A 27,846-nucleotide genomic window follows, 5' to 3' on the forward strand; every position below is an offset into this window, starting at 1 on the left:
ACAAGAGCTCCAGGACCCGCAGGAGGGCGGACGCCACACCCAGGCCTGGCCGCGGTGCCTGCACAAGGGGCAGAGGCAGTGCTGTCCCTGTGTCCTGGGAGGGGCGTCGAGGACACGCGGCCAGCCCCTCCCCCAGCCACCTGCAGACCAAAGCCGCCAAACTGCGCCCGGGAGATGCGGCAGCCCTCACTGCATGGGAAGCTCTCGCAAGAGTTCCACATCCTGTCGGACCCTCAGCCCATGTGGGCCAGGACCTGGGGTTAAGAGTAAATGATGTGGAATAGATGTTTAACGCTGGTTCTGACCGGGAGGGGCACACGGGGGAGGAGCTGGGCTCCTCCGCCCTGATCTGACCAGAGACGCTCCACGTCTTAAGGTTTCATGTCCTGGGGTTTGGTGTAGGACCTTCACCTGACAAGGGTTTTGCTACTTAAATAAATGTTGAAAATCTACTGGCTTAGCACATCAAACTAAAAATATGAAAAGGCTAAGTAAGATACATCCTAGATTTCTAAAAAAACCCAGTCACTGACATGAGCTCATTTTCTTTCATTTACACTTTGGCCCTTAGAGTAGAACGCAGAGAAAAAAGATCCAATTAATTAATGATCATTTTTATTATCTGTTTCTGCTCCAGTAAAGCTTTCCTGAATTCTGTGCTTTATCACTGAGCTTACTTTGCACTGAAAAAAAATGTATCCACTATTAAGAAAAAAGAAAACCAAACAAGGCTCCTTCAACCCTCTTCCACCGGCCCTCTGGGGCAGAGGGGGTCGCCGGAAGCAGGCGAGGCTGCAGCTGCCGGGACAGGGGGCAGCGTCCCGGGACGCGCACTCACCCATCCGAATGGCAGCGAGGAGGTCGCTCCGGGCGTCGCTCACGGGCGGCTGCGCAGCCTCCGGCCTCTTGGCCTCGGCTCCCGGCGGGCCGTGCATCGGGGAGGAAGAGAGCGAAGAGCCGGCACCTGGAGGGCCCGGCGGCGGCGGCGGGGGGCCCGGGGGGGGCGGGGCCGTGACCACCAGCCCACCGGAGGGAGGGTGGGGCGGACCCGCGTAGGAGGGGCCGGCGGACGCCGGGAAGGGGGGCTGCGTGGGCATCTGGAGGGGGCTGACGAAGGCAGTCTGTGCGGAAGGGATCATGGGCGGGGGCGGCGGCGGCGGGGGTCCTGAGGGGTTGTAATACTCCATGATCTGTGCCGGGAGCATCCTGGCGGAGACACGAAACAAGAGTCACCAGTGGGCAACCCAGGGTCCCGTCCTCGGAGGTTCTCACACGCCTCAGAGAGAGGCCTCCCCAGACAAGACGCACACTGGCCGCTGAATTTACTACACTGCAGGGCACGAACATCCACGCTTCGGATCACAGGTCCACATAAACCCCTAGGTCGGAATTCAAGATCGTCTACTGACGTGCACCAGAAAGTTAACCACTGAAACAGGAACTTTATGTGGGACACTGGAGTAGCTGACTGCAGAGCTAAGAAGGCAGCACAAATGCATCCTTTGCACGAGGCACCTCAGAAGTGGCGGCTTGAAAACCCATCTTACGAGGGTTCTGTGGCCAATCAGATTGGAAAATTCTGTATTTTATATCGCGTCTCCACGGAAATTCCCCAAGCCCATGACGCCCATCAGAATATCCAAAGCTTTGAAAACCCCTCCAGCCAAGAAATCTGCTGAGTTCTATTTAGCCAAGAGCTTTCCAAACCACCTGGACCGCAAACCGGCTCTGCCTGATACTTGGTAAGAGCCACGGAACACACTCTGGAGATCCTGACTTAAAGAGAACCAACCCCAGGGAGAAAACCTCGGGGAGCTGGGGACACACATTCGGAATGCGACCCACGCTGCTCTGGAGTGAAGAAAAACACCTGATGGAAACACATCTTCAACTTGCCTGGGCGCTGACTTGGAGGGGCTAACTCTTTAAAGACCGAGGTTGTGCGAAAACTACAGCCTATCAAAACACAGGCGGGGCTTCAATTAACAAACGCTAAACAGGAGGGTCTTTGTTCAGGTGGTGTTCGAATTTTTCCCAAATGACAGAAAACAAGAGGACCTGGTGGCAGAAGAGTATTTGGGCACCAAGAGGTCCGGGTTACACGTACAAGTGTAACAAGTGCTGCACTGTATATAGTTTTCTCCTTTGAGATACGAGTTCTCGGCGGTTTGCCCGGCACATACAGAGAAACACTGGAGCACCTGAGACAGGTTCACAAAACTGCCAGCTCACCCTTTGTCAAGGCCTTGGCTCAGTCATTCAGACATAAAGGGAATGTGTGTTCACGAATACAGACACCAACCTGAGGTTTATCTGTAATAAAAAGGGGGAGCAGCGTGACACTGCATTTTTTCACACAGGATTTCTCACGACTGACAGTATCCGTATCTGGTCATTTCTTGGCTGCATCCTGGCCTCCACAGTGTGATTATTCAGTGAAAATTCTCCCACCACCCACAGCAAGACCCCAGCGCAATGGCAAGCCACGGTCAGAGCCCGGGAGTGGGGAATTACCCGTAGTCGGCGGGAGCCAAGGGCGCGGGGGCCTGCGACGCCTCTGCGGCCTGCGGCGGGGGCGGAGGCGGCTTCTGGGGCCGGTTCAGGGCCAGGTGCCTGGCCGAGGCCGACGGGGGCCGGTACTCATGCTCGGGGGCCTGGGCTGCCGGCCCGCGTGGCGGTGCGTCACCGGCTCCGTGGGAAGGCGTCCCGGGCTGCGGGTGCAGAGAATGGTTGGGGGTGGCGGGATACGAGTAATCTGTGGCGTCCGATGCGCGGGACCTGACGGCCAGAACCGGGGGTGGGAGAAAGCGACGTAAGTGAAAACGATTTCCCCTCCAGGCATCAGCATGTATTTGAATAACAACACGGCCAAGGCACAGAAATCACACGCTTATTCCCTTTCCCATCAACTAGGTCTAGGCCCACAAGCGACAATGTGATCACGACTTTAGCGGCAAGCGCCAGGGTTACGTGGATTCAGAGCCGCAGCTGTGAAGTGAGTGCGTCAGACGGACGGGCAAGCGGCAGACAGCAGAGCCCCCCTTCCTCAACATCGCAGCCGACCCTTTTCTAAGACGGGGGGCTCCAGGACACACTCTGCTTAACGTGAAAATGGCATCGGAGACCTAAGATTTCAGTGCAATGAAGCTGACAGCATATGATGAGACCTTATCAAATGGCAGACGAACCGGATACATATTAACAGTAAGAACAGAAAAAGAAATCAAGGATGCAATACGGTGAGTCGCAGTTTTCTTAAACAGAAGAAACATGTTTAGCCAAAAAAGAGAGGAGGAGTGCGGTGCCATGCGCAGAGGCCCTCTTGCTGTCTCTGAACGCACGGGTGGGAGGGAAACTCTGAAAGGAATGCACGTCCCGTTTTAGTCAGCAGGGTTCGGAAGGATGCTGGTACGCGGCCGCTGGGGGAGGGGAAGGCTCGGCAACGTCACAGGGTGTTAGTCACCCGGGTTACGGGACGCGTGGTCAGTACAGGGGGCACATCCTCTCGTGACGCCGAAGCAGGGGGCTGCTGAGGCTGCGACCTGAGAACAAGCGGAGCGACAAACCCTCTGGGCGTCCTGTCGTCTCCCGAGCTCCCTGCCTGCTGCAGTTTCCTGGCGTCACTCATAAACTCAATGCCCATCTTCCTTCTCTCCCACTCTTCTCTTCTCGTTCTTACTTTTCTCACACTTATTTGCTGGTTTCTGTTAGGATTCAGCTTGTGTCTCTCTCTCTGAAGGAAAGAGGCAAACACACATTGGGTCTTTGGAATTCAGACAGTAGTGTCCCTGGAGTATCACACCACACAGAAAAGATCTTTAAATGGCAAAAGATGGCTGGCTTTTTTCTTTTTCCTTCCCTAATTGCAATATAATAACAACTTGTAACTCACTTTCTTCTCCCCTAAGTGCACTATAAATTCTAGATTACGGTGCGCGTATGACTGTCTTTTGAACTATGGCAACTGCTGGTCAGAGAGTTAAAAATATTTTTAATGGGGGAAGACTCTGACCTGTATTTAGATTTATCTTATTTTAAAAACGTAAATACCTAAAACTCTGGAGTCCTTGATGATGGGTGCTTGGCTCTGTTGCGGGGGTTACATCATAGACTGGGCATAACTTTCTAATGGAAACAGACTTATCTACAAAACACGGAGTGCTTCTGATGGGATGAGAAGCCAGGAACTGGGAACATTCTGGCACAATTTGGAAAGCTGTCCTGTCAAGTAGCTTGGTGATAAAGGGCCGAAAGGAGGCAATACAAAGGGCATAATCGGATGGAGGAAAGGAACAGGCGGTGAATGTCCGACATCAAGAATTACAGAAGGAGAGAGGGGAGGGCAGGGCTCTGATGAAGGGTGGGTGGGAGACGGGACCGGTCACTCGAGGGGTCACTGCCCAAGTACAGGGGACACCGGTGGGCTGGAGGAGAGGTGAGGAGGGGGGTGACCTCTGAGAGACAAGGAACCCCACAGGAAGGCAGAAATCAGCCACAGAAGACACGGCACTAGTGTGGGCACGAGCGGATGGTCCTGAAGCTGCATGAGCATCAGGAATTATCTGTTACGGGAAAGAGAACTTGGAGGAGTGAAGACAAGATGACAATGGGAAGAAGTAGGTGTAAGCAGTGGAGACCCAGTGGGAGAATCAAACGAATCCCTCAGGGCTCTGTGGGTGGGAGGGTGGGCAGAGTCGGGCGTCTGCAACACCCAGGACAGGAGGAGGAAAGGGGGGAGGACAGTGGGCAAGGAGGCATCCTGCTTCCGGATCGCTGGGGAGAGCAGTGGGCAGGCACTGCATCAAGTCTCATCCTAAATGTACGCTTAGAATCAAACCATTCCTGACCATCTACAAAGAGAGTAAAAACTTATCATTAGTTTATGTGATCAGCTTAAAATATATGTTATATGAACAACTTATACACATACCATGATACTTGATACTCAAATTTCCCTCAGTTATCCTGAATACATCCGTTAAAAACCATGTTTCTAAATAATACTTAAAACATGAATACAAGAAGTAAAAAAAATCAAAAGATAGAAAACACAGAGCAGGATTTCACTTTTGTAAAAGAAAAATATACACATTTACAGAAAAAAGACCAAAGAAAGAAATACACTAAAATGCAAAAAAAGTGGTTTCTCTGGATAACAGGATTATGAATACTTTAATTTTTTCTATAATTTCCAAATATAGAAAGTTTATCTTATTTCATAATAAGAAAAATAGTGATACACTTTAGTCAAATAAAAAATAAAAATTTCCAAAATAATTTAAGGGACATCATCCATCAATTGTACACCCAGTGTGGCACAATCTAATCTCAGATTCTGGAATAAATATCAATTATTCAACTGAGGGATTAAAAAAAGTCATTTTCCATCTACCTACTGAAATGAAACAGAACATATGGAGAATTACAAAGTATATGTTTTGCATGAGTGAACAGTCACAACTAAGTTATCTGGAAAAAAAACAAAAACCAAATGGACCTCCTGGGAGCTATCAAGTTCAAGCACTTCTCCCCACCCAAAGAACTATGAGCCGAAGTATAGCGTCATTCTTACTTTCCACAGAAATAAACTGACATAAAGATTAAAACTTGAGGCCAGAGCTCAGTTAAAGCTCCAATAATTCTCTAATAGCTAACCGATCACAGCTTGTACAGAAAAATGACCTAGACCTGCCTCATAGACAATGACTGACAGCCCTTGTGGGGTAGGAGTATTTATGGGGGCTGTAACCACCAAATATTAAAAGCATCTTCCGTCTGTCAGTCTGTGCTAAACACTGGTTTAGCACAGGTTAATAAAGAGGTTAATAAAGATAAACATAAAAAAAACCACAAAAAAACCCAGATCTAACGCAAGGTCCAGGTTGTTGCTGTTTGTGAAACATCCTTGAATCACGTAAGAATTCTCTATTCACATTTTTAAACACTGATGGAAGACTCCAACTTTACAGAAGCAGAAATAGGAAATGAACCGTAAGTTACAATTGACTGGTCAGTTCTTCTCATTCAGTGAAGCCTTCTGGGATAAATGCTGCTTACTGACCACATCTTTCACATCTGCAAGAGAGATTTTTACTTAATTGCTAACAAATTTTAAAAATAAACTTCAACAGAATTCTCCTCCTGCAATTAGAATACATAAGATTAGCGAACTGAAGGAAAAAAAATCTTTGTTCATCACCTTTAGAAAAGGTTATCAAAAAGAACAAGTTATTCCTTGATCACATCAGCTACCACCTACCAATCGTTTCAGATACCAAGTGGCAAAGGAAAGGCAACATTCTAAGCAAAAGAGGCAGAGAGAGAACTAAATGATTGTTAAAATTAAAATGTCAGTCATAGGCAGTTACTATGCCCAAATTCAGAATCAATGTTAAAACAGTACATCTAGGTTAATGGAATGATCAAGTTAAGTCAGAGAGACAGAAAAATCACACAAAGCAACCCAACGTCATAGAAAACTGCTTTAAACTATTATTTCGAAGTCAAAACATATATACCGTTCATTTTTAAGGGAAGTATGGAAACACGCTGTGGGCCACAGAAACACAATGCTACCGTGCATTTCCATTTACAGGGAAGCCAAGCCCTGCTTGCACACACACATGCACACAAACACGCACACGCACACACACCTAGTGTCTGGGGACAGGGATCCCTCGGAAGACGCTCCGTGGTGTACGCTCTGCGACAACCTGGTGTCGGGTCTAAGCTCTTTGTCATACGCCATCATGTTCCACTCCTGGCGCCTGTTTCTGGCTTTTCTAACCTTTTTCACCTCCCGGGTTGTGCCATCTATACGCTTTTGCTCCTGACGTCCAGGAAGGAAGGCAAGCATACCGAGACAGAGGGAAGGAAGAGAGTAGGTTAGTGCAGTTGCCCCGGCAGCCACGAGCCTGGGGTGCAGACAAGGCGGGCCCGTTTCCATCACTCCCGGGTCAAGAGCGTTCTAACACGCTCACCCAACTCAGACCCAACCAAAATAACAGATACCTAACGATTTAACATCGACACATAAAAGTTACTGTGCTGCAACTTCAAGAGTCGCTTACCGTCATTTTTGGTCAAGAATTGTCACTTCACTAGGATTTAGCTTGTTTTCAATGTACGACACCTTTTAGATCTCTATTATACACATGAAATACCTGCCCGCAACAGACAGAGAAATCGTTTCCCACCCCTACACCATTCTGACTTGCTAACGTGCAATCATCTTTCAAAACATAATTTTAAATGCTCCATTTCAGTTTGAAAAGGTTATTCCAGAATATTTAAGCGAACCCTGCAACTAGCTTAACAAAAACAAAAACAAGATAAGAACTTACCTTCCCTCCCGTACAAAGAATCATTCCTGCTCCAGCCCTACTTTGCCAGCAAAAATGTCTTCAATAAATAACTTGGGTCCTACGCAGGTGCTTCTTTAAAGGTGACGACAGTTCCTTCTAAGTGTGTTTATGTCCTTCCTGCTTCCCCCGTGAGACCTGCTGATCTTTAGGGAGGCGAGCTATGCGCCTTTAAGTCCTACGCTCCCCTCACGGCACCTCCACACATGGCTCTACAGAGGGTCCACGTTCAATAAACGCGGACTGAATGATCAAATCCAGGTGAGCGATGGTGCTCACTACGGCCCAGCACCTGCCAGGCCCAGACGATACAAACGGCAAACAAAAAAAAAGACAAGGATCTGCCCTCATGGAGCTTGCGGTCCAGGGGGGAAGCCCACAAAGTCACACAGATAAACGTGCAATTATGAAATGCGCAACAACATGAATGTATTACACAGAGAATGCTGTCCGGTCTGGAAGTCAGGGAGGGTGCCCGAGAGGCTGGGACAAGCTCTGCAGGGTGAGGAGGCCTGAGTCCTGCAGAGGAGGGGGCCAGACGCACGCAAGAGGCAATGGGACAGCATCTCGTCAGAAGCGACAGAAGGTGAGTGTGCATTCGGGCGAACAGTGGGGTAAGACCTTGAAGGCTGCGTAGAAATGTTGTTCTTTATCCCAAGAGCAACGGGAAACCATGAAGACTGAGAGGGGAGGGGCTGGCACGTGGAGGAGCACGGGGAGAGGAGCCCCTGTGCTGGGGACAGAGTCCTCGGGGAAAGGCAGGGACGCCGGGCACAAAGCTGCTCAGGTGTCCAGGATGAGAGGAGGCCCGTGGGGGATACGGGGAGCTGTCAGCCCCGGTATCCAGGAGGCTCAAGCGACGGGCTGGCAGACGATGTGAACGTGAAATTCACAGAACACATGCCAAGTGTTAATAAAGACACGGAAAGATGTGTAATTCGTACTAGATTTTTTTTTGGGGGGTGGGGAAGCTCATCAAAAAATAATAATAGTTCATCAACAGATGAATGGATAAAGAAGATGCGGTACATATAGACAATGGAATACTACTCAGCCATAAAAAAGAACAAAATAATGCCGTTTGCAGCAACGTGGATGGACTTGGAGGGCATCATGAGCTCAGTGAAATAAGTCAGACGGAGAAAGACAAGTACTGTAAGACACACTTATATGTGGAGTCTAAAAACTACAACAAACTAATGAATATAACAAAAAAGGAGCAGACTCACAGATACAGAGAACAAACTAGTGGTTACCAGCGGTGGGGGGCACGTAGGGATGGGGGAGGGGGAGGTGCAAACTAGTGGGTGTAGGGCAGGCTCAAGGATGTAGTGTACAACATGGGGAATAGAGCCAATATTTTGTAATAACTGTAAATGGAAAGTAACCTTTAAAAACTGTAAAAAAAAAATTTTTTTTTAATTTTTAAATAAATGAAGAAAATGCCAAATAATAATAATCATCTTCAGGACTGGAGGAGGCCTGTTAGGAGTATAAACTGGTTCAGTCCTTAAAGGGTCAGGAGCAACAGGATGGTATCTTTCAAATTTTCAAGTTCACACTGCACTTCTGGGAATTTACTCTGACGAAATATGTGCGCATGAGTACAGGTACCCTCTACGGTGCTGTAACAGCAACAATTTAGAAGCAACCTAAATATTCATTAATTCGGTAATGGGGAAATAGTTTATGAAGCATCCACACTTTGGAATATGACACAACAATTAAAAAGAATGAAGTACATCTTTATTACGTCACTGTATGTATATGTCTGTGTGTGTGTGTATACAGGTCAATTCTAGGAATAAAAAATACTCTGTGAAATGTGTACACATGTACTTATGAATGCCCTACAAGGTCGAAAAGTATGCACATCTGTTACCAGAGGGTGGTTATGCCTGGGCAAGGGAGAAACTCACCCCCAAATTTTCTAAACGAATGTGTTTACTTCAGGGTAGGTGGGGCATTTTACCACTGGCACGTGTTGTCTGAATACTTTTAAAACCAAAAGAGAGAAAAAAGAAGGGAGGCCTCAATGGATTCCAATATACATCTCACTCGAGCGTCACTGTATTACACTAATTAATAACTATCACCCTTACTTTTAAGAGATGTATGCTGACATATTTAGGGATAAGTGTTATATCTGCCACTTTCTTTACAATGGTTTAGCCTCCAATCTACCCGTCAACACGCACCCGACACACACACACACACACACACACACACACACACACACACAAACCAACTATAATAAAATGTTAACCATGATGCATCTGTATCTCAACTACACTGCCTACGTTAAAATCCTGAGACTACTGCAAGCTGTTTGCTGCCCCAGGATGATCTTAGCTGCTCCTATCAATACCGGAAAGCCCCTCCGCCTGCCCAGCACGCCTCCGGCATGCCCTCTCACGTACGTACACACACAGTCGCACACACACTCACTCTGTTCAGCTAACTTCTGCTATCTGTCCTTGCATCTCAGTGAGCAACACCGAGAGGCCTTCCTCAGCTCAGCACCTCACCTTCTGCACTGCCGCCCCACCTGCCGCTGCCGCCTCCCCCAAGGCTTCTCCTTCCCAGCACTGTAACTACGGCCTTACAAGCACATAATTATTTGCATAACTTTAAAAAAATGTTTTTCGACCACCAAACTAAGGAAATTTAATGTTCAGAAACAATGGATGTCTTATCCCCAAATTTTCTAAACTAATTCTTCCTTCAGATAGAATTGTCTGTTCCAAAGTGAAAGTGACTTTTGGGTTTCTAAAATCCTGGGAAATTGAGGATATCTTGCCTCATTTTCTGTTCCTATATAAAGCAGATTTGTATTAAAAATTTCAAATTTCTTTCCCTCTTTATGAGTTCCAAAGGACGGCATGATTATCTAATGTTTGTTTCCCCCGCTATTTTGTCATCTCCATGAGGGTGATAATCCTTTCTTTTGCATCACAGCATTTACAAACCATTCAAAAAAGAACCATTATCTAAACGAATGAATAAGAAATTCTCATCAGAATTTTATGTCTTTGAGGAATACGGAATGAGACAAAACTGCCAAGGAAATGACAAATAATTCTGAAGACACAGTAACCACACATAGGAGATTAAAAAACAGTGGCAAAAAAGTTAAATATTTTTGTCAAAAGTATCACTGATGCTTCTAGGAAATCCTAGGAGGCCATTTTAAAGCAGGGGATTTGTAAAAAGTACTTGGGGGTTTGCCCTGTTACCAAAGAAAAGTTCGGGGATTCAGACCAGCAGGTCTTTAAATCTCTGTTCCTTTTCCTTTGGAGAGATTAGCATCTTCCTTTTCTTCACCTGAACACTTTGCAGCTTCTTTGCTTGAATATTTCTCCACTTGAATACCCAGCAACTCTTCGAAGATTTCCCATTAAATCTCCCCAACCCATCAGCACGAGAAGAGCACACAGATAACCAAGTCTGTGGAATTCTCTCCCAGAATTCGTGGTAACCTCTCACACTTGCAGTCTGCAACCTATTTCCATGTTCCCTTTCCTAAATCCTGTTTTCAAATCTCAAGTTCTCTTCCATCTCGAACTGTCACTCCTACTGGGCCAATACACCTACTAGATGTCTCAGAGTCTTCAGGCAGCCAGCCCACAAAATGCTAAGCTCTTAATTCACACACCCTAATATTTGTCAAACAAAGCAGGTGGTCATTTTTTAAAACACAGCTCACATATAAAAGGCTTGGCAGGGGCTTCCCTGGTGGCGCAGTGGTTGAGAATCCGCCTGCCAATGCAGGGGACATGGGTTCGAGCCCTGGGCTGGGAGGATCCCACATGCCGCGGAGCAACTGGGCCACAACTACTGAGCCTGCGCGTCTGGAGCCTGTGCTCCGCAACAAGAGAGGCCGCGACAGTGAGAGGCCCGCGCACCGCGATGAAGAGTGGCCCCCGCTCGCCGCAACTAGAGAAAGCCCTCGCACAGAAACGAAGACCCAACACAGCCAAAAATAAATAAATAAATAAATAAATAAATAATAAAAATAAAGGAATTCCTTAAAAAAAAAAAAAAGCCTTGGCAAATATCTGCCTTTGGAGAGTCAACTCTGATTTTCAATGGTTTAAGTCTAATTTCTGGGCCCCAAAGGGGTAATTTTCAACACAGAAGTTCCTTAATCTGAGAGTGGGTTTGTCCTCCCAAGAGCGTTTGCAGTACAGATGTCTCTCAACCTTCCAACTTGCAATTCTCCTGCCTATGACCACCCCACCAAAGGGAATCTCAGTTTTAGTAAATACTACCCTCTTCCAAATGTGCAGATCACACACGCTTTTCAATCCAATATGAACCTCTCACCACGGTCTTAATTACAGTTAGGTGACAACCCAACAATTAATATTGTTAAAAAGACCAAAGCAGAAAATTCTAACTGATATGGAATGTTGGCTGCTTTACGAAATTTGAAGAGCAAAAGTTATAAACCACAGTTACGAACAAAACTGAAATTTCAGCCACTGTATTTATTAAAGCAAAGCAAGTATTAGAGAACAAATCAACAGTATTTATTGAAAACAGTATTACTGTGTTAGACTGAATGGTATCTTCATGTGACAGATGCAACCTCTGAAAAAACTTCAGCACGAAATTCAACATCTCAACCATTTAAAGAATTTACTGATTTTAAACTTCTAATTTCTAAGGGAGAATTCCATTTACACATTTATATGCACGTTTCCCATACTAGCATTATTTACCTTTTGACGTCTTTTCTCTTTCCTTTTGTCTTCTGTGTCCTGTAGCATTTTTTCTTTCCAGAGGTCAAAGAAATAGGAAGGATCAGTATAGAACTTCAGGCCATCCTTTTTATCATCTCTATAAACCAACGTATTACATGTCGGGGGAGAGAAAAGGTCGTTAGATAGTTTCATATGGGGTAAACATTAATGTTAATTCTAACTCATGAGATGATAACATCTACGTGAGGAATTTGAACTGTCCTTACACACTGTTAAGTCTCCCAATTTTCCTTATTTGGAAAAATGTGTGAACATGCAAGAACAGCACTTTTTTCTAGAATAATGAAGTAAAAACTACTCTTGCAAATTTAGATTTCAGTATAGCAAAGTGCTGCCCCAAATCACAATATGGCTCACAAACAGCAATATTTAGTTCCACAGTTATTTCAAGGTATGTTTTGTTTATTCCAATGGGGGCTACACACAGAGATGGATGGATTCTTAGTATATATATACATTCACTTCTACTCTGGAGCGACAATGTTATTAGGATAAAAATTAGCAAGTACTCTGTCCTTTTTTCTTAATCAGGTTTGCCCAATGTCTATAATTCAATTAGGAAAGAAGCAAAAGGTTCATGGTGTATAAATGTAACTAGGATAGAAAGTGATGACCTAGATATTTTTTTAAATGGAAGTAACCCCGCAAAGAAAATTCACTTGTAGCCATTGCATTGTCAAGAACTGCTACAATTACTATATTCTAAAGAATACTTCAAGTCTTTTTTTCTTTTTTAATTTATTTATTTTATTTATTTATTTTGGGCTGCATTGGGTCTTCGTTGCTGTGCACGGGCTTCTCACTGCGGTAGCTTCTCTTTGTTGCAGAGCACCGGCTCTAGGCACACGGGCTTCAGTAGTTGTGGCAAACAGACTCAGTTGCTCCACAGCATGTGGGATCTTCCCGGACCAGGGCTCGAACCCGTGTCCCCTGCATTGGCAGGTGGATTCTTAACCACTGTGCCACCACGGAAGCCCCAAGTCTTTATATGTTATTCATTTATCATAAAGCCAATAAAAATGCAGCCAATATGAATCCAAAGTTGTAATATAAATCAATAGATAACAAAGCTCAAAATAATCATGATAAGAAGTGAACACTCTATTTATTCTACTAATGCTTTTACAAAGTATCTGGCCTGTATATTACCTTCAAGAGGAGGCAAAACATTTACATTTAAAATTAGCATGTCAGGGACTCCCCTGGTGGCACAGTGGTTGGGAATCTGCCTGCCAATGCAGGGGACACAGGTTCGATCCCTGGTCTGGGAGGATCCCACATGCCGCGGAGCAACTGAGCCCGTGCGCCACAACTACTGAGCCTGCGCTCTAGAGCCCGTGAGCCACAACCACTGAGCCTGCGCTCTAGAGCCCATGAGTCGCAACTACTGAGCCCGCGTGCTGCAACTACTGAAGCCCGTGTGCCTAGAGCCTGTGCTCCGCAACAAGAGAAGCCACCACAATGAGAAGCCCGTGCACCGCAATGAAGAGCAGCCCCTGCTCGCCACAACAAAGACCCAATGCAGCCAATAATAAATAAAAATAAGTAAATTTATTTAAAAAATTAGCATTTGTATTAGTCATTTAAGGCATACAGAGAAAGAAAACAAATCAGAGAAATGAGTATAGAAAAGAGTTTGTGGTCACACAGTCAAAGAAAGTGACATGAATTACTCAAGGGAACCTGGTCTTGAAGTTCCTGCTATGCCGTGTTCTGCAAGCTCAGCATCAAATAAAGAGGCCCAGGCTTTCATGAGGGTCATCTGGTAGCTCTGTCTTAAAGTCGCTAACAAATCAACACAATTCACTCTGTACTTTAAACTTTAATTACTTAAAATCCTTTCTTTTCCAAATTTCCTAAGTGAGAAGCAACCTGCACTATTGAGATTTTATTAATAACATTATTGTGAAAAATATAAATTATTTCCCTAAGATACTAGGCCTTCAATATAGTTGAAGACAGAAAAACTGAGCAGGAACTTGCTGCAATTTTAAGATGCATAAAATGCCCCTTCTTTTTTTCAAAAATGGAGCTAATACTTTGATGAGGAGCTAATACTTAATGGAATAAATATGCTTAATAACTTAAGCAAATGTTAACCTTGACATCAGAATATAAGCAGAAATGTCCTATGTTTATCACAACTAAACATTTGATTTTTCAGTCACATTTTACATCTCATATTTAAGACTGCGTTGTGACTGTGTCATATTTAAGTCCAAATGCAAAAGTTTATGTTTTCTTACCCCAAACATTTCTGTATTAATAAAAAGTAGATTTGAGCTGGCACTACTATTCTTAAACACTATTAAAAAGTCAAAGACATTTTTCTTTTCCATAAAACTGAGTAAACACACAATATATAATATATAAAGGTCGATTCATTTTTTTATGCAATTAAACATTTTAAATCACCACAAATATTTAATCATGATCTTGAATAATCAAATACAAGTGGTTCATTGAGTTTTCTGGGTTTCTTTTTTCCTTTAGAACAAAATATTTAGTGAGGTTTCTTAGGAAAATTTTACTAAGTTCTCATGGCTCTGGGCTAATAAGTAAAACTGAAACTACCCCAGAAAAATACCTATTGAACAAAAGCAAAGTCACAAGTTAAAACGTTAGGCTTACAATACCACTATTCATCTATATCTTTAAGTGAGTGTGCTAAAACCTCCAGAAAAGTATGCTTCTTTCATATAAAAATGTGGTACCCTGGTCCTCTCCCATCATGGTTTCCATGGAATCTCTATTACATTTTTTTGGAGAATCTTTCTGTCCATGCTGAAAGAAAGGGATGCAGTCTGAATTACTGCTTTACTAGCAGAGCTGCAACAAAGGGCAGCTCCAAACATCTCCTTTTGGACCCTGCGAAAGGACAGTAATTCAGACCCAAAAAACCTCTGGGCACTCCCTGAGAAGGGCCACTGGGGCCAGGAGGGCAATAATGGATGTGAAGGACGCAGTGATTTCAGGAAGGCCTTTGCAGGGGTACTACCCAGCAGCGCTAATCCTGGGGGGGCCGTGGGGACCCCACCACCAGCCTGAGCGCATCAGAAGCTGGAGCAGTGGGCTTGACAGCGGGGTGAAAAGACAGGGAAGAACAGAAGTACATGAAGCGGGAAAGAACACGCTGATGTGGCAGGCGGTAGGAGAGGAGTTCTAAAGAGCATTTTTAGTTAGTTTCTTAATATTCATTTTTTGCACATTTTCTATTCTTTTTCCTGGAGGTTTGGTCCTAATAATGTGTCCTACCACTTCACACAGAAGGTTAATTTCTTGACTATACATTCACTCTTAGAAACCTCTAATGCTGCAGAACATGTTTTTTCTGAATTCAGTAACAAATGTCTGCAGGGCTGAAATGCTGAGACAGGTGTTTTGCTGCATTAGAACTGAATTATGCAGTTCCTTTAAACTTGATTTTGAACGTGAGGAACAACACAATCACACAGGGTTATTACGTAACGTGCCCACTTCTGCTTTAGATATCTGCATTTAAAAGCTAACATGAGAGCTCCCACTTCTCTTGGTAAACTTATTTATATTTTGAAATACTCAAACTTTAGCAATTCTGTAAATAACTAATTTCATTGTGGATAACACCGCAATTATCATTCTCAAAGTCTGAAAAGATATTTTCACCGCACTGCTCGCCTCGCTCAACTTATTTACACTGCAAAGGCTCTGGGGATACACAAAGCCGTACCTGTATGGCGTAAGGATATTCAGAGGAGGTGGTTTATCACTCTGGTTGTAAATGTCAGCAACAGGATTAGGAATGCTGTTCTTTGAAACCACCTGCTGGTCTTGGACTGTGGAACTTTTGAAAGCTTTTTTCATGTTGATATCCTGTAGTGACACTATTTAGAGAAAAGTCCCCCAAGTTGGGTTATATGGAAATATTTTAGAAACAAGTATAATTTGACTCACAATCATAAACATCTCGTAGAATAGCCAAATAATGTCTTTTATTGTTCACTTAAAACCATGCTTAAATAGTACATGCATTCCCTCCCTCTGATAAACAACAGTTATCTCTGTAAGTCATGTCTTTCTTTCTTTTGTAGCGATGTAATGATTTCATTGAACCTAATATTAGAGCATCATTCTTTACTTAAATAGCATTTCTCAGAAACCACACAGGAATAGAGTTATGAGTATAATAGGAATGTAAACACAATACCCCTGGGTATCTCAGGGGGGAAAATCACTCAAACAGTTAACCAGTTTAATTACAATACATGTGGGAAATACTTCTGCAAAAAACACACAAATGTAAAAAGTGCATTAAATTTTTCTGACACTAACATTAAGGAGAGAGGGCAAAGCTTTTCAACATACCTGTAGTCCTAGCAATTAAGCAGCATGATACAAATCTACACTAAGGAATGAGAGAACCAGGCTAATTATACTCATTTCTTGAGTTTGTACAACATGTTACATCTCAGGTATCAACTCATCTGACCTCGACACAGACTTTTTGAGGTGGGTAAACTGTTGCATTAACCCATTGGACCAATGAAGCTGACAGTCAGGGGTGTTAAATGACCTTTCCAAGATCACCCGGCAGAACAGTGGCAGGCCCAAGTACAGCACAGATTTCCTAGCTTGGTCGAGGGATTTTCCTACAATTACATCCATGGCAAGGAAAGTAATAAGGTAAAATCTTGATTGGAAAGAAATTTTAAGGATATGAGACATGCTGTAGAATCTCATGAGATTTAACCTACAGACTAACCTTCTCCAGCGTAAGGTTTATCACAAGCATTACAACTGCAAGAACCAACAAAAAACTGAAGAAAGACAAATATTTTTTTAAAAATCACTTGTGATACCATTTGAAAAGTGAATGATTGATTTAAAATGTTAACAATTTCTTATCTGAATAGACCAAGTAGCTATTCAAATTTTTATTTTTTAAAATAAGAGATAAATTTTAAAAATCAGATTAAAAAGAGCACAGCTTCAGTTTGCTACTTATTGTTGGAAAAGTCAGTAAGAATGTTCATAACATATTAAAATATCAATGTTCTACATTTCTGTTAAATTTTTAGTTTGCTAATTTAATTTTGACCTTTCAAAAAGATGTGAACATGAGAAAACATATTTTTCTTTTAAAATGATGAGGGATGAATTCCATAAATAACTATATTAAAAAAAAGAAAACCTTCACTTCTTATTAATACTACTATTAAAAGCCTAGTAGAAAAATCAGATGCTAGGATTGTTTTAATGCAACAAGAGAAATTGTTAAGTACCCTTATATAAAGGTAAAAATAACTTTTAATCTGAACGTTTTCTTCAAAGTAAATATAAAATGGCACATCTTGATTTTGGGGGGCAGATTTTTTTCCAGTCTAATTTCAGTCTTTTGTTCAAAAGAGACAGCAAGTGGAAAAATTTTTAAAGGAACTGTTGAATATTAATTTTGTTGAAACTACCCCAATTTCAGGGTATGACCATCAATTAACTATACAGCGCCTGTCAATATTAAGTTTGTTTTAAAACCCTGAAGCCTAGAGGCCTTCAGTAAACGCTATTTCTGGGTAGTTTTTCCAGCAGGACCAGCAGGATGTCTTAGAAGCATCGGCCGTAAGGAGGGCAGCAGGTGATGGCCCACCCTCCCCCTTAGCTGGACAGAGCCTGTTATCTTTAGGTAAGAAATTTATCTTTACAATAACTACCAGTAACCTCCACGAGGACTTCTAATACTGAATGCATTCAAAGAGTCCTTTAAAACAAATACTACATGTGTAGTTTATTTAAAAAAGAGAGTGTGGCACACAAGGCAGACAAGATAGGGCTATTTTAATTACTAATTAATCCCATGTTGTGGCTTTTCCCCCTCACTGTTCTTCTAGGAAAAGACAAGATGAAGTAACAGCATACGACCCCAAGGAAGAAGCAGGAATTACCCTGCGATTAACCACTCCCGTCCCGTCTTCATCATTTCCAGCTCACAGCTCTCATGCAATTACCTACCCTCTTCCACTGTTGAATCCAGCTGGGTGACTTTGACAGCAAGGCGATCGATTCTGTCTTGAAGGGAATTTGCTCGGATGTAGAAGTTGTTGGCCTCATTAAACAACTCACCAAATATGTCTTCAGCATGTTTGCCTGGAGAAGGAACACATGGGGAAGGCCACCTGGTCAGAACCCGCATTCTCACCCAAGCCAAACTCCAATCTCAACACGTGGGGTTTTGTGCAAATGATCACAAAAATAAAGTATCACAAAGGCCTGTAGAATTTTTCAAAATTTATTAGGAATATTCACACATATCTGAGACTGACCCAAAGTTGTAGAATTTTAAAATGCCCCCAAATAGTATAGAATTTTTACTTGATTGTTACATGAGCTATCCCACAAGTTGCTTTCCATTAAACTTCTTTAGAAAAAACTACTCTCTCATTTTGCATGCTTTATGTATAAACATCTCAGGACCTATGGTCTCCTTTTACTTCCCAAGGTAATTCAATAAATCGTGTTGTTTTCTAAACTTAGGATTTTACCTCATTCACAATCGGAAATGTTAGGCATCTTATATGGTGCCGACAACTTTCCAATGGCATTAACTTCTTCTAATTCACATTTCAAAATCTAGGTATACAGTGCTGACTCCGGCCCTCCCTAACAACCGACATGTTGAATTCTGAGTTAAATTTTTCTCTATGGAGCACCTCTTCACGCTTGTGAGTGCTAGACATACTTCCCAATTTTTCTTAAAGTGTAATTAATAACGTTTCTGAAAGTTTAACAAGCAAGATAGCAATCAGTATCTGCTTACGATGAATTTCCAAATCCGAACGCTATTCCTTTATTCACTCAACAAACATTTAATAACTGCCTACCGAGTGTACAAGGCACGCCTGCATCCTCTCTACCCGGACAGAGATACAACTATTTTTTTTTTTTTAACTAGACTTCATTTTTTAGACAGTTTTAGGTTCACTGAAAAACTGGGCAGAAAGCAGAGAGTTCGCATATAACGCCTGCCCCCCACACACACAGCCTCCCCTGCTATCAGCATCCTGTACCACATGGCACATGTATTATAACTGATGAGCCCACACTGACATGCCATTATCACCCCAAGTCCACAGTCTACATTAGGGTTCACTCTTGGTGTAGTACATTCTATGGACTTTGACATATATATAATGACGGGGATCTACCATTATAGTTATCATACAGAGTAGTTTCATTGCCCTAAAAATCCTTTGTGCTCCAGCTATTCACCCCACCCCATCTTGGCAACCACTGATCTTGCTTTTACTGTCTCCATAGTTTTGCCTTTTCCAGAATGTCATATGATTGGAATCATATAGTATGGAACCTTTTCACATTGGCTTCTATCACCCAGTAACATGCACTTAAGGTTCCTCTGTGCCTTTTCATGTCCTGATAACTCATTTCTTTTTATCACTGAATAACATCCCATTGTCTAAATGTAACACAGTTTTATTTATCCGTTCACCTACTGAAGGACGTCCTGGCTGCTTCCAGTGTTTGGTGACTATGAATAAGCATTTGGGTGCAGCTTTTTGTGTGGATCTAAGTTTTCAACTCACTTGGGTAAATACCAAGGAGCATGACTGCTAGTTTCTATGGTACGGGTATGTTCAGCTCTTTAAGAAACAGCTAAACAGTCTTTCAAAGTGGCTGTACCATTCTGCATTCCCACCGGCAATGAACAAGAGTTCCGGTTGCTCCACATCCTTACCAGCACTTGGTGGTGTCAGTGTTTTGCGTTTTTGCCACTCTAATAGGTGTGTAGTGATATCTCGTTTTAATGTGCACTTCCCCGATGACATATGACGTGAAGCATCTTTTCATGTGCTTGTTTGCCATCTGTACATCTCCTCTGGTGAGGGGTCTGTTCAATAAAAAGTCTTCACAGAAATTACATATGTTTTTAAACACTGTAACTAGACGTGGCGTCCAGAGTTAATGTTTGTTTGCTGCCTTGTCAACTCTTTCCTGAGCGAGACGTGTGTATCTAACTACCTCACAGACACCTCCACATGGATGTCCTGTAAGAATCTCAAAGCCAGTACAAGTTCTCATAGGAACTCATGTTCACGTTAACTCAAGCGTGCATCCCCACGTGGAAAGGCACCGACCACCGCAAACGAAGCCCAAGCGAGAACAGTCATCCGTGACAGCTCCCTCCCTCCACGGCCACTGACACCAAACCTCGGCCCCTTACGCCCCCAACCCCTCGGCTCTGGCCCTCCTTGTTTCTCGCCCAAATTACATCCACAGCTTTGTCTTTCTGCCTCCGGATTGACCTTCCACCCTCAAATCCGTGCGGCGTGCTGCTGCTGTGCCAATCCTGCATGGCGCCCAGCAGCCTAACGCCGCCCCCTAAGGCTCTCGGCAGGACACGGGAGGCCCTGTGCACCTCAGCTCTGCCCCTTTTCTGGGCTCCAGAAGAACGCGCTGCCGAAACCCGCCCCACTTGCTCACAGACCCTGTTAGTCCTCCTCAGGTTCGAATCCCTCGCGCTGTCACCTCGCTCAGAAGAAGCGGAAGGCCAGTTACGGCTCAGAAGGTTCTACGTGGTCCGGCTCCTCTGCCTCGCGGGCCCCTCCCCTGCTTCCCTCTCCCTCCCACGCTCCACGCGGACCACACGGGCCCCTGCTGAGGCTCAGCCGCGCCGGCCACGCCCGCCCCCACTCAGGCTCACATCTCCTGTCCCTCCTGCCTGGGCCACTGCTGCCATCCAGGTCTAGAGCCAGGGTCACCTCCTAAGGGAGGCTTTCTCCAGCAACTACAGCTGACGGCCATCGCCTCCCGCCCACACTCACAGACGTAAACACACACACACGCAGCCCGTCCCTGCCGTGCTGGATTCTTCTCCCGAGCACTTACCACCACGAAATCAGTTACACACCCGTACTTATCCACCCTCTTTCCTGCCTGGCTCCTGCCACTAGGACATGCCATCCAGGAGAGGCGGTCCCTCCTCGGTCTGTGCGCTGCTGTTTCAGTCGCCAAGGCCTAGGGCGTGCCTGGCTCATCACAGGTGCTCAAAAAGAGTTTTGAATAAACGAATAAAAATGCAGACACTTAGGGCTTCCCTGGTGGCGCAGTGGTTGAGAGTCTGCCTGCTAATGCAGGGGACACGGGTTCGAGCCCTGGTCTGGGAAGATCCCACATGCCACGGAGCAACTAGGCCCGTGAGCCACAACTACTGAGCCTGCGCGTCTGGAGCCTGTGCTCCGCAACAAGAGAGGCCGCGATAGTGAGAGGCCCGCGCACCGCGATGAAGAGTGGCCCCCGCTCGCCGCAACTAGAGAAAGCCCTTGCACAGAAGCGAAGACCCAACACAGCCATAAATAAATAAGTAAAATTATTTAAAAAAAAAAAAACTTAAAAAAGTGCATACACTTAAAATCAATCCTTCAAGATGCAGACTGGGGTCTGTGAGATCAGAGGCCCCTCTCTGTGTTCTCAAATACAGTAAGTCCGCTACATACGAACCTTCAAGTTGCGAACTTTCAAAGATACGAACATGCGTTCGTTCCCAGGTCCAGTCATGTAAGTTAGTTCACGTGTCTGGCGTACATTGTCACGTGCGTGCATCCTCTACAAGTGGCTGTGCTTTTGTGTACTTTACTGTGCGGTACTGTATAGAGTACAGTATCTTTATTTCAAGCCCAGGATGTCCGGAAGCAAGTGTAAAAGCAGCAATGATGTGGCTGGTACTACTGTACTTTTCAAGGTACTGTACTGTAAGATTAAAAATGTTTTATTTTTTGTGTTTGTTTTTTATGTGTTATTTGTGTGAAAAGTATTATAAACCTATTACAGTACAGCACTATATAGCCAACTGTGTTAGCTGGGTACCTAGGCTTTGTTGGATTTATGAACAAATTGGACTTACGAACGCACTCTCAGAACAGGACTCGTTAGTATGTCAGCGACTTACTGTACCCAAAGGACGCCTCAGTCACAGGACGCATCACATGCCCCTATTCTTGTCTTTATTGATGGAAGTTCTTTAAGGGTGTGAGCCACGCCTCATCTGTATTGCATCTTTGCACTGTCTGTGCTGAGCCCGTGCTCAGTATCTCTTGAATAAAAGCACATAACCTGTAGCAGTGTTTTCTTGTTAACAAGGACACAGCCAACAAAGGCTCCCTGCTCATGCAAGTTCGGGAAATGCTGGACCAGAAGGATTAAACGTGTATCTACGCCTCAGGGCATCTTAAAATCTTTAATACACTCGTGTGTGTTAGGATTCTGCAGGAGAAGCCCCTAGCACACCCCATTTTCAAACTGACTGGGCCTGGAAACACCAGAAACACCTTTCAGAAATACTGTTTTCTGAAGCCCATTTGGGAAAATGCCTGCCCGTTCACTGGGATGACCTGTAGACAAAGCACCGTGTTCCGAATGCTTTAGATCCAAGTCTAGCAGTTGTTTATTTGGAATGCCAGACATAGTCAAAATGGAACCAACTGATTTTTGTTTTTCTACTTGCCCATTCATGGTTAAAAAAAAAAAAAAAATTCCAGTGCAACTCCAAAAAAACCCCTTTCCCTTCAACTCTGCAGAAATCCAATTAATAGGGACAGTGTATACCACCAAGAATACAGGCATATACAGCACAACCTCTTGCAGAAGAGACATCAGCGTTCTCAAAGCACAGCAAGCAATGCTGAGAAGCACACTCTGCTAGATGCTAAATAAGTTGAAAAGGGTCAATAACACGGGCCCTTTACCTTCCATGCTTAATCTTATTTGAAAAAAACATACAACTGCTACTATACTCCCATTGGAAGTTCTCAATTTATAAAAAGAAACAGAAATTAAAGACTTGCATACTTAATCTTTTCCAGCTGCTGAAAGCTGACAAGTGACTAAAGAGAAGGAAATGGAAGAACTATATTTTCCGATGAACAAGAATAAAGTGTTGCAATTACAGCATTCAGTTTTGCAAACTGCAACTTATTCCAAAAGCTTAATTGTACTCACTCTTCCAGCGGCAAGTCCAATAATAGCTAAACTAAAATAATTCTGAATTGAATTAAAGACCACACAGAGGTAAGCACCATTTATTCATTCTTTACTGACAAAGAATCCATTTACAGATTTATTAGCACCACCATGAGCTTATGTCCAAGCGTGTCAGGTCACGAACTGTGCCTCCCAACTGCCAAAGCATCGAAATTATGTGCGGATTTTCCACTGTATTTAGGATTTTCGGGAAACAATCAGTGTGTCTGTGAGAGTCCTTTCTGCGAAACAAGGAGCCAGTCATAACGAGGTCCTTCAGAAATTTTAATCCGTACACCTAGCGCCTTGATCTTGGGTTCGTTACGATTTTGCCTTTCCATTTTCCACTAAAAGGAACGAGGCTCCTTGAAAAAATGACTGATTCTAGGGATGAGGGTGAAAAAGTACAAGATGCACTTAGAATATCTTGGTGCGCTTTTCAAAAAAAGTAAAGAAGTATTCAGAGAGTGGTGGGGACATGTCAAAAGGACACAGGAGCCAGCATGAAAGGGTCCCACTGGCCAAGTCTGGGAAGATGTGAGTACTAAGACAAATAATCAAGATGACGGCTTATAACCCATGGGATAAGAGTCCAAGAGTCCATACTGTTGTAAATAAACGAATGAATGAATGAATGAATAGCAGGGAAAGAAGTGAAAGCACTTACATCAGAATTCCAGCTAATAAATGTAGAAGAAATCAGGGAATGACAAACATCACCATTCTGTAACCACCCCAATAAGTGCTTTGGGCAAGAATCATCCATGGATGCTAAGACCACTGGGTAGAACCGGGACAGAGCACAGTCTCAACGTGTCTCCCCATAAGATACTTACTAGTTACACAGGGGATAAAGCTTTACAGTAGAGAAACCCACAGACAAAATGTTAACCAAGCAATCAGAGTTCACGGGGGCAGTCACGGGACAAGCCAGTAACGTGTGCTTCCAGATAAAATGCCCTGAGTAGGAGGTGTCAACCCTCTGTGACAGTCCTGAGAACATCTTAAATCTAGTCATGAGGGAGCATCAGGAGATACAGACCAAGGAATGGTCCATAAAACCATGGCTGGTTCCCCTTAAAATGTCAAGATGTCAAGTCATAAAAGTCAAGACAGACCGAGGAACTGCTCCAGATTAAAGGAGAAAGATAGAAATAGATATATGTTTGTATATATAAAAACTATGTATGTATGTGTATGCATGTATGTACACACAGAGACACAGGAGGGGACAGAGGAGGAGAAAGCAGGGCAGGAGGAAAAGAGAGGAATTTCTGAGAAAAAGAAAAGATGAGGTAAAATAATATACGGGTGAAAGTTTGAGAATTCTTCGTACTCTTTTTGACCTTTTTGTAAGTCTGAAATCATTTCAAAATTAAAAATTAAAAAATAAATTTATTACAGTGTCTGTAATAAAGTCCAACTGCTTCTGAATTCCATAAAATAATGTCATAATTATTGGGCCCTAAGTTATTTTTTTTCCTTTTTAAAGTTTCACTTTTTTCCTACTATGAAAGTAATCCATGCTTATAAGAAATGTAGAAAATATGGAAACGTAAACAATAGGAAAAACGGCCCAAAGTCCAATCTAAGACAGCAACTGCTAACACTCATTTCTTTTGTCTTTGTTGTATTTATAAGTGTGTATAAAAGTTAAAAAAAAAAAAAACATAGTATACAGCCTGATTCTTTGAAATGTCTTTGTGGGTATATAAAAGTAACACAAGCTCATGGTAGAAATTTTGCAAAACTCAAAACAATAAAAAGTAAAAAATGTCACGCATAATTAACTACAGTGAACTTTTTTGTATACTTGTTTACAATACTCTAAGCATTTTATAAGAACGAAGATAACAGATGTTGATTGTTATGCATTTTCAGCTTATTCAGCAAATATGTGTCAAACACCCACTGTGTACCAGGCACTATCCTAATCACTTGAAGAAATACAGCAATGAACACAGCTTTTATTATATACAGACAATACCACACAGACCATAAACAGACAGTCCATCACATGACAAGTGGTATGAAGAAAACAAAACTGCAAGAGAATATGGTAGGAAGTGGGTGACACTCAGGTGGTCACAAAAGGCCTCTCCGAGAAGGTGACGTTTGGGCGGACGGTGGCTGGAGGTGAGGGGACACCTTCCAGGCAGAGACAGGCTGCAGGCGAGGACAGCGTCAGGGAGGAGGCGAGCGGGTGGCGGGCGAGCGGCGGCGGAGGACGGAGAAAGGGACGCCCTTCCCTTGCGGTGGGGGGGCCAGAGTGGGGCGGGCAGGTCACACAGGGCCCCCGTACAGCGGGGCTGGGGCGGCTGGGACCAGAACTGCGGCAGCAGAGGTGGCAGCAGGTGTGCGGATTCAGTACACACTGTGAAGACGCAGGAAGAGAGAAGGGAAAGACCATGGCGGCTGGAAGAGCAGAGCCCCCATCTGCTAAGATATATGGGGTGGGGAGAGAGAAGAAAATCACGTTGCACTTGAGATGCTTCCGTAAGCAGCTGTACACACAAGTTTGAGGTCTGGGGAGAGGTCGTACGTTTGGAAGCTGTCAGTGTGAAGGTGGTATCGGGCCATGGGCGGATGAGGTGGCCTGGGGACCGGGAGCAGGGGAGGGCTTGTGGCCACACCCTGGGGTCGTCCAACAGGTGCAGGACGGGGGGAGCACGGAAGGAGATGAACACAGAAGAGCTTGTGCGGCGACAGACACCCCGAGGGTGCCGGCCCGGGGCAGGTAAGGAAGCCCTCCAGGATTGGGGGGGGGGGTTATCAGGGGTCGAATGGCGCTCAGGCATCAGGCCACACGTCTGAGACTGAGCACCGGACTTAGCAACGTGGGCGTCACTGTGGTGACACTGACAAGCACAGTCTCAGGAAAAGATGCGACAGAACTTCAGTGGGGACAAGAGACAAGGAGGCGAGTAACAGCAGGAATGGTTCTTTCAAGGAAGCTTGCTGTGAAGGGAGCAAGACATGGGGCTACGGGGAGAGGATGACCTGAGGGTGATTTCTCAGTATGTTAACATTCGGTAGGAATGATGCAGACGGGGGTGGGGTGGAGGGCACGGGAAAGACGGAGCTTAACCCAGTCCCGGAGTGAGTCCTGGGGTCAGCACTGTAGAGCAGGGTGGGCAGGACGCGCTGGTGCACAGCAGATCAGAGGGCTGAGCTGGCAGGAGGGGGGTGTTTGGTTCTCCCCTGAATGCTTTTATTTTCCCAGTGAAATAAGCAAACCACCAGCTCAGAGTTTGGGGTGGAAAGAGAAGATGTGAAACAGGCATCTCCGGGCGGGGAAAACTAATTAGCGAAGGAATTACGGCAGGACTGCCGAGCAACCCTGAGTGCTCACCTGAGGAATGCTCGTGATTTTACATCTCTCTTCTTTTCTGATATAAGCATTTAAAGGTACAAATTTCCCTCAAGCACCTCTTTACGTTAATCCCACAAATACACTGGTGATTTTGTGTGTTCATTACCCACACACTTAGAGACAGTTTGCAATTTCCTTTTTGATTTCTTCTTTGACCCAAGGAGTATTTTAGAAGCTACTGCTTGATTTTCCAATATGCGAGAATTATCTAAAAAGGTTATTATAATTATTTTCTCATTAACACCATACTCTTTATGGTATCAATCTTTTCAAATGTATTATTTTCTGGCTAAGCGTATGTCCCATCTTGAGGAACGTTCCACGTGAACTGAACATTAGAAGAATGTGTATTCTACAGGTGGGAGTTTAGTGTTCTGTAAAGGTCAATTAGGTCAGACTGGCTGGGAGTGTTGTTCAAAATTTCTATATCCTGGTAAGTTGTGATTCTCAGAATCTGTCTGTCTTTCCAAATTTGGGGGCAGCGGTTTGTCCTGTGACCTCAGTTCTCTGATGGATCTAAGAGAAGCTGGTGGATTTCGGTTTGTCGAGCTCTTTTCCTGTTATGCAGGCGGGAGTGGCTTCTAAGCTCCTGAAACGCCGGGCTGGAGTCATCTGTGGATCCTGTTTCTACTAACTTCTCTTTCTCTTAATTATGAGTGATGCTTTTCTCCTTTCCCATGTGTCTCCTGTTTTAATTTTTTGCTGGACGACGTGTGTAGAAGACTAGTCAAGAATGAAGTAGACAATATTTACTCTCCTGTGAAAGGTGCTGCGTCAAGGAGGGACACGACTGAACCCGGGAGGCTGGTAATCACAGTCGTGGACCTGAGAGGAGAGTGACCGGTTAGGACAACTGTCGAAGACAACAGTAAAATCCTTGAAAATCTTCCCTCAAAGTGTTTAGATGATAATAACAGTGTAAATCACAACCATCAGAAAGACACCTGTAAGTCACTGAAGACATGCTACCATAAGCCTATGAACTCATGAAATGGGAAGAACACCGATGATAAAAGCAGAGAGGTTTGATGGCAGGCTGGACTGAACATTCGGACGTGGCTAGCTCTTCACCTGTGCCCTGAAGACTTAGTCTACACTTAAATCCTGCCATGGCGCAACCCTGCCAGGCCAAGAAGTGAGAAACGGCCCCCTCGTCATTTCTTCTGTTAAGGAAGTGTTTCCGATGTTCCAGGTGGGGCGGTAAGAGCTTGGATTCCCAACAGCCCTGCCTTTGTGGGGGACTCTTATTATACTCACCTCCAGTTCTACGGCTGACGGAGTTGTGCCTTGTACTTTCCTAAGTACACATTACTCTTACCTCTCTTCACTGGCTTCCCAT

The 27,846-nt window shown here is 44.2% G+C and overlaps 1 protein-coding gene across 5 annotated transcripts in view; it reads right to left on the reverse strand.

Moving 5' to 3' along the window:
• The window catches only part of WASF3 (WASP family member 3), a 92,731-nt gene that overhangs the window by 4,691 nt on the left and 60,194 nt on the right, over positions 1-27,846 (reverse strand). For 3 of the 5 annotated variants that reach the window (XM_082435690.1, XM_082435691.1, XM_082435692.1), the window contains 6 exons: positions 18,113-18,247; positions 15,837-15,990; positions 12,086-12,203; positions 6,654-6,829; positions 2,515-2,778; positions 839-1,206 (listed from right to left, as the gene is read on the reverse strand). In XM_082435690.1, coding sequence (XP_082291816.1) covers positions 839-1,206; positions 2,515-2,778; positions 6,654-6,829; positions 12,086-12,203; positions 15,837-15,990; positions 18,113-18,247 — 1,215 coding nt within the window. Of the gene's footprint in view, positions 1-838; positions 1,207-2,514; positions 2,779-3,566; positions 3,734-6,653; positions 6,830-12,085; positions 12,204-15,836; positions 15,991-18,112; positions 18,248-27,846 lie in introns of all 5 variants that reach the window. The other 2 variants (XM_082435693.1, XM_082435694.1) reach the window with 2 other exon arrangements.

This window comes from Balaenoptera physalus (genome assembly GCF_965194825.1).
Source record: "Balaenoptera physalus genome assembly, chromosome: 18".
In the NCBI taxonomy this organism is placed as follows: Eukaryota; Metazoa; Chordata; class Mammalia; order Artiodactyla; family Balaenopteridae; genus Balaenoptera; species Balaenoptera physalus.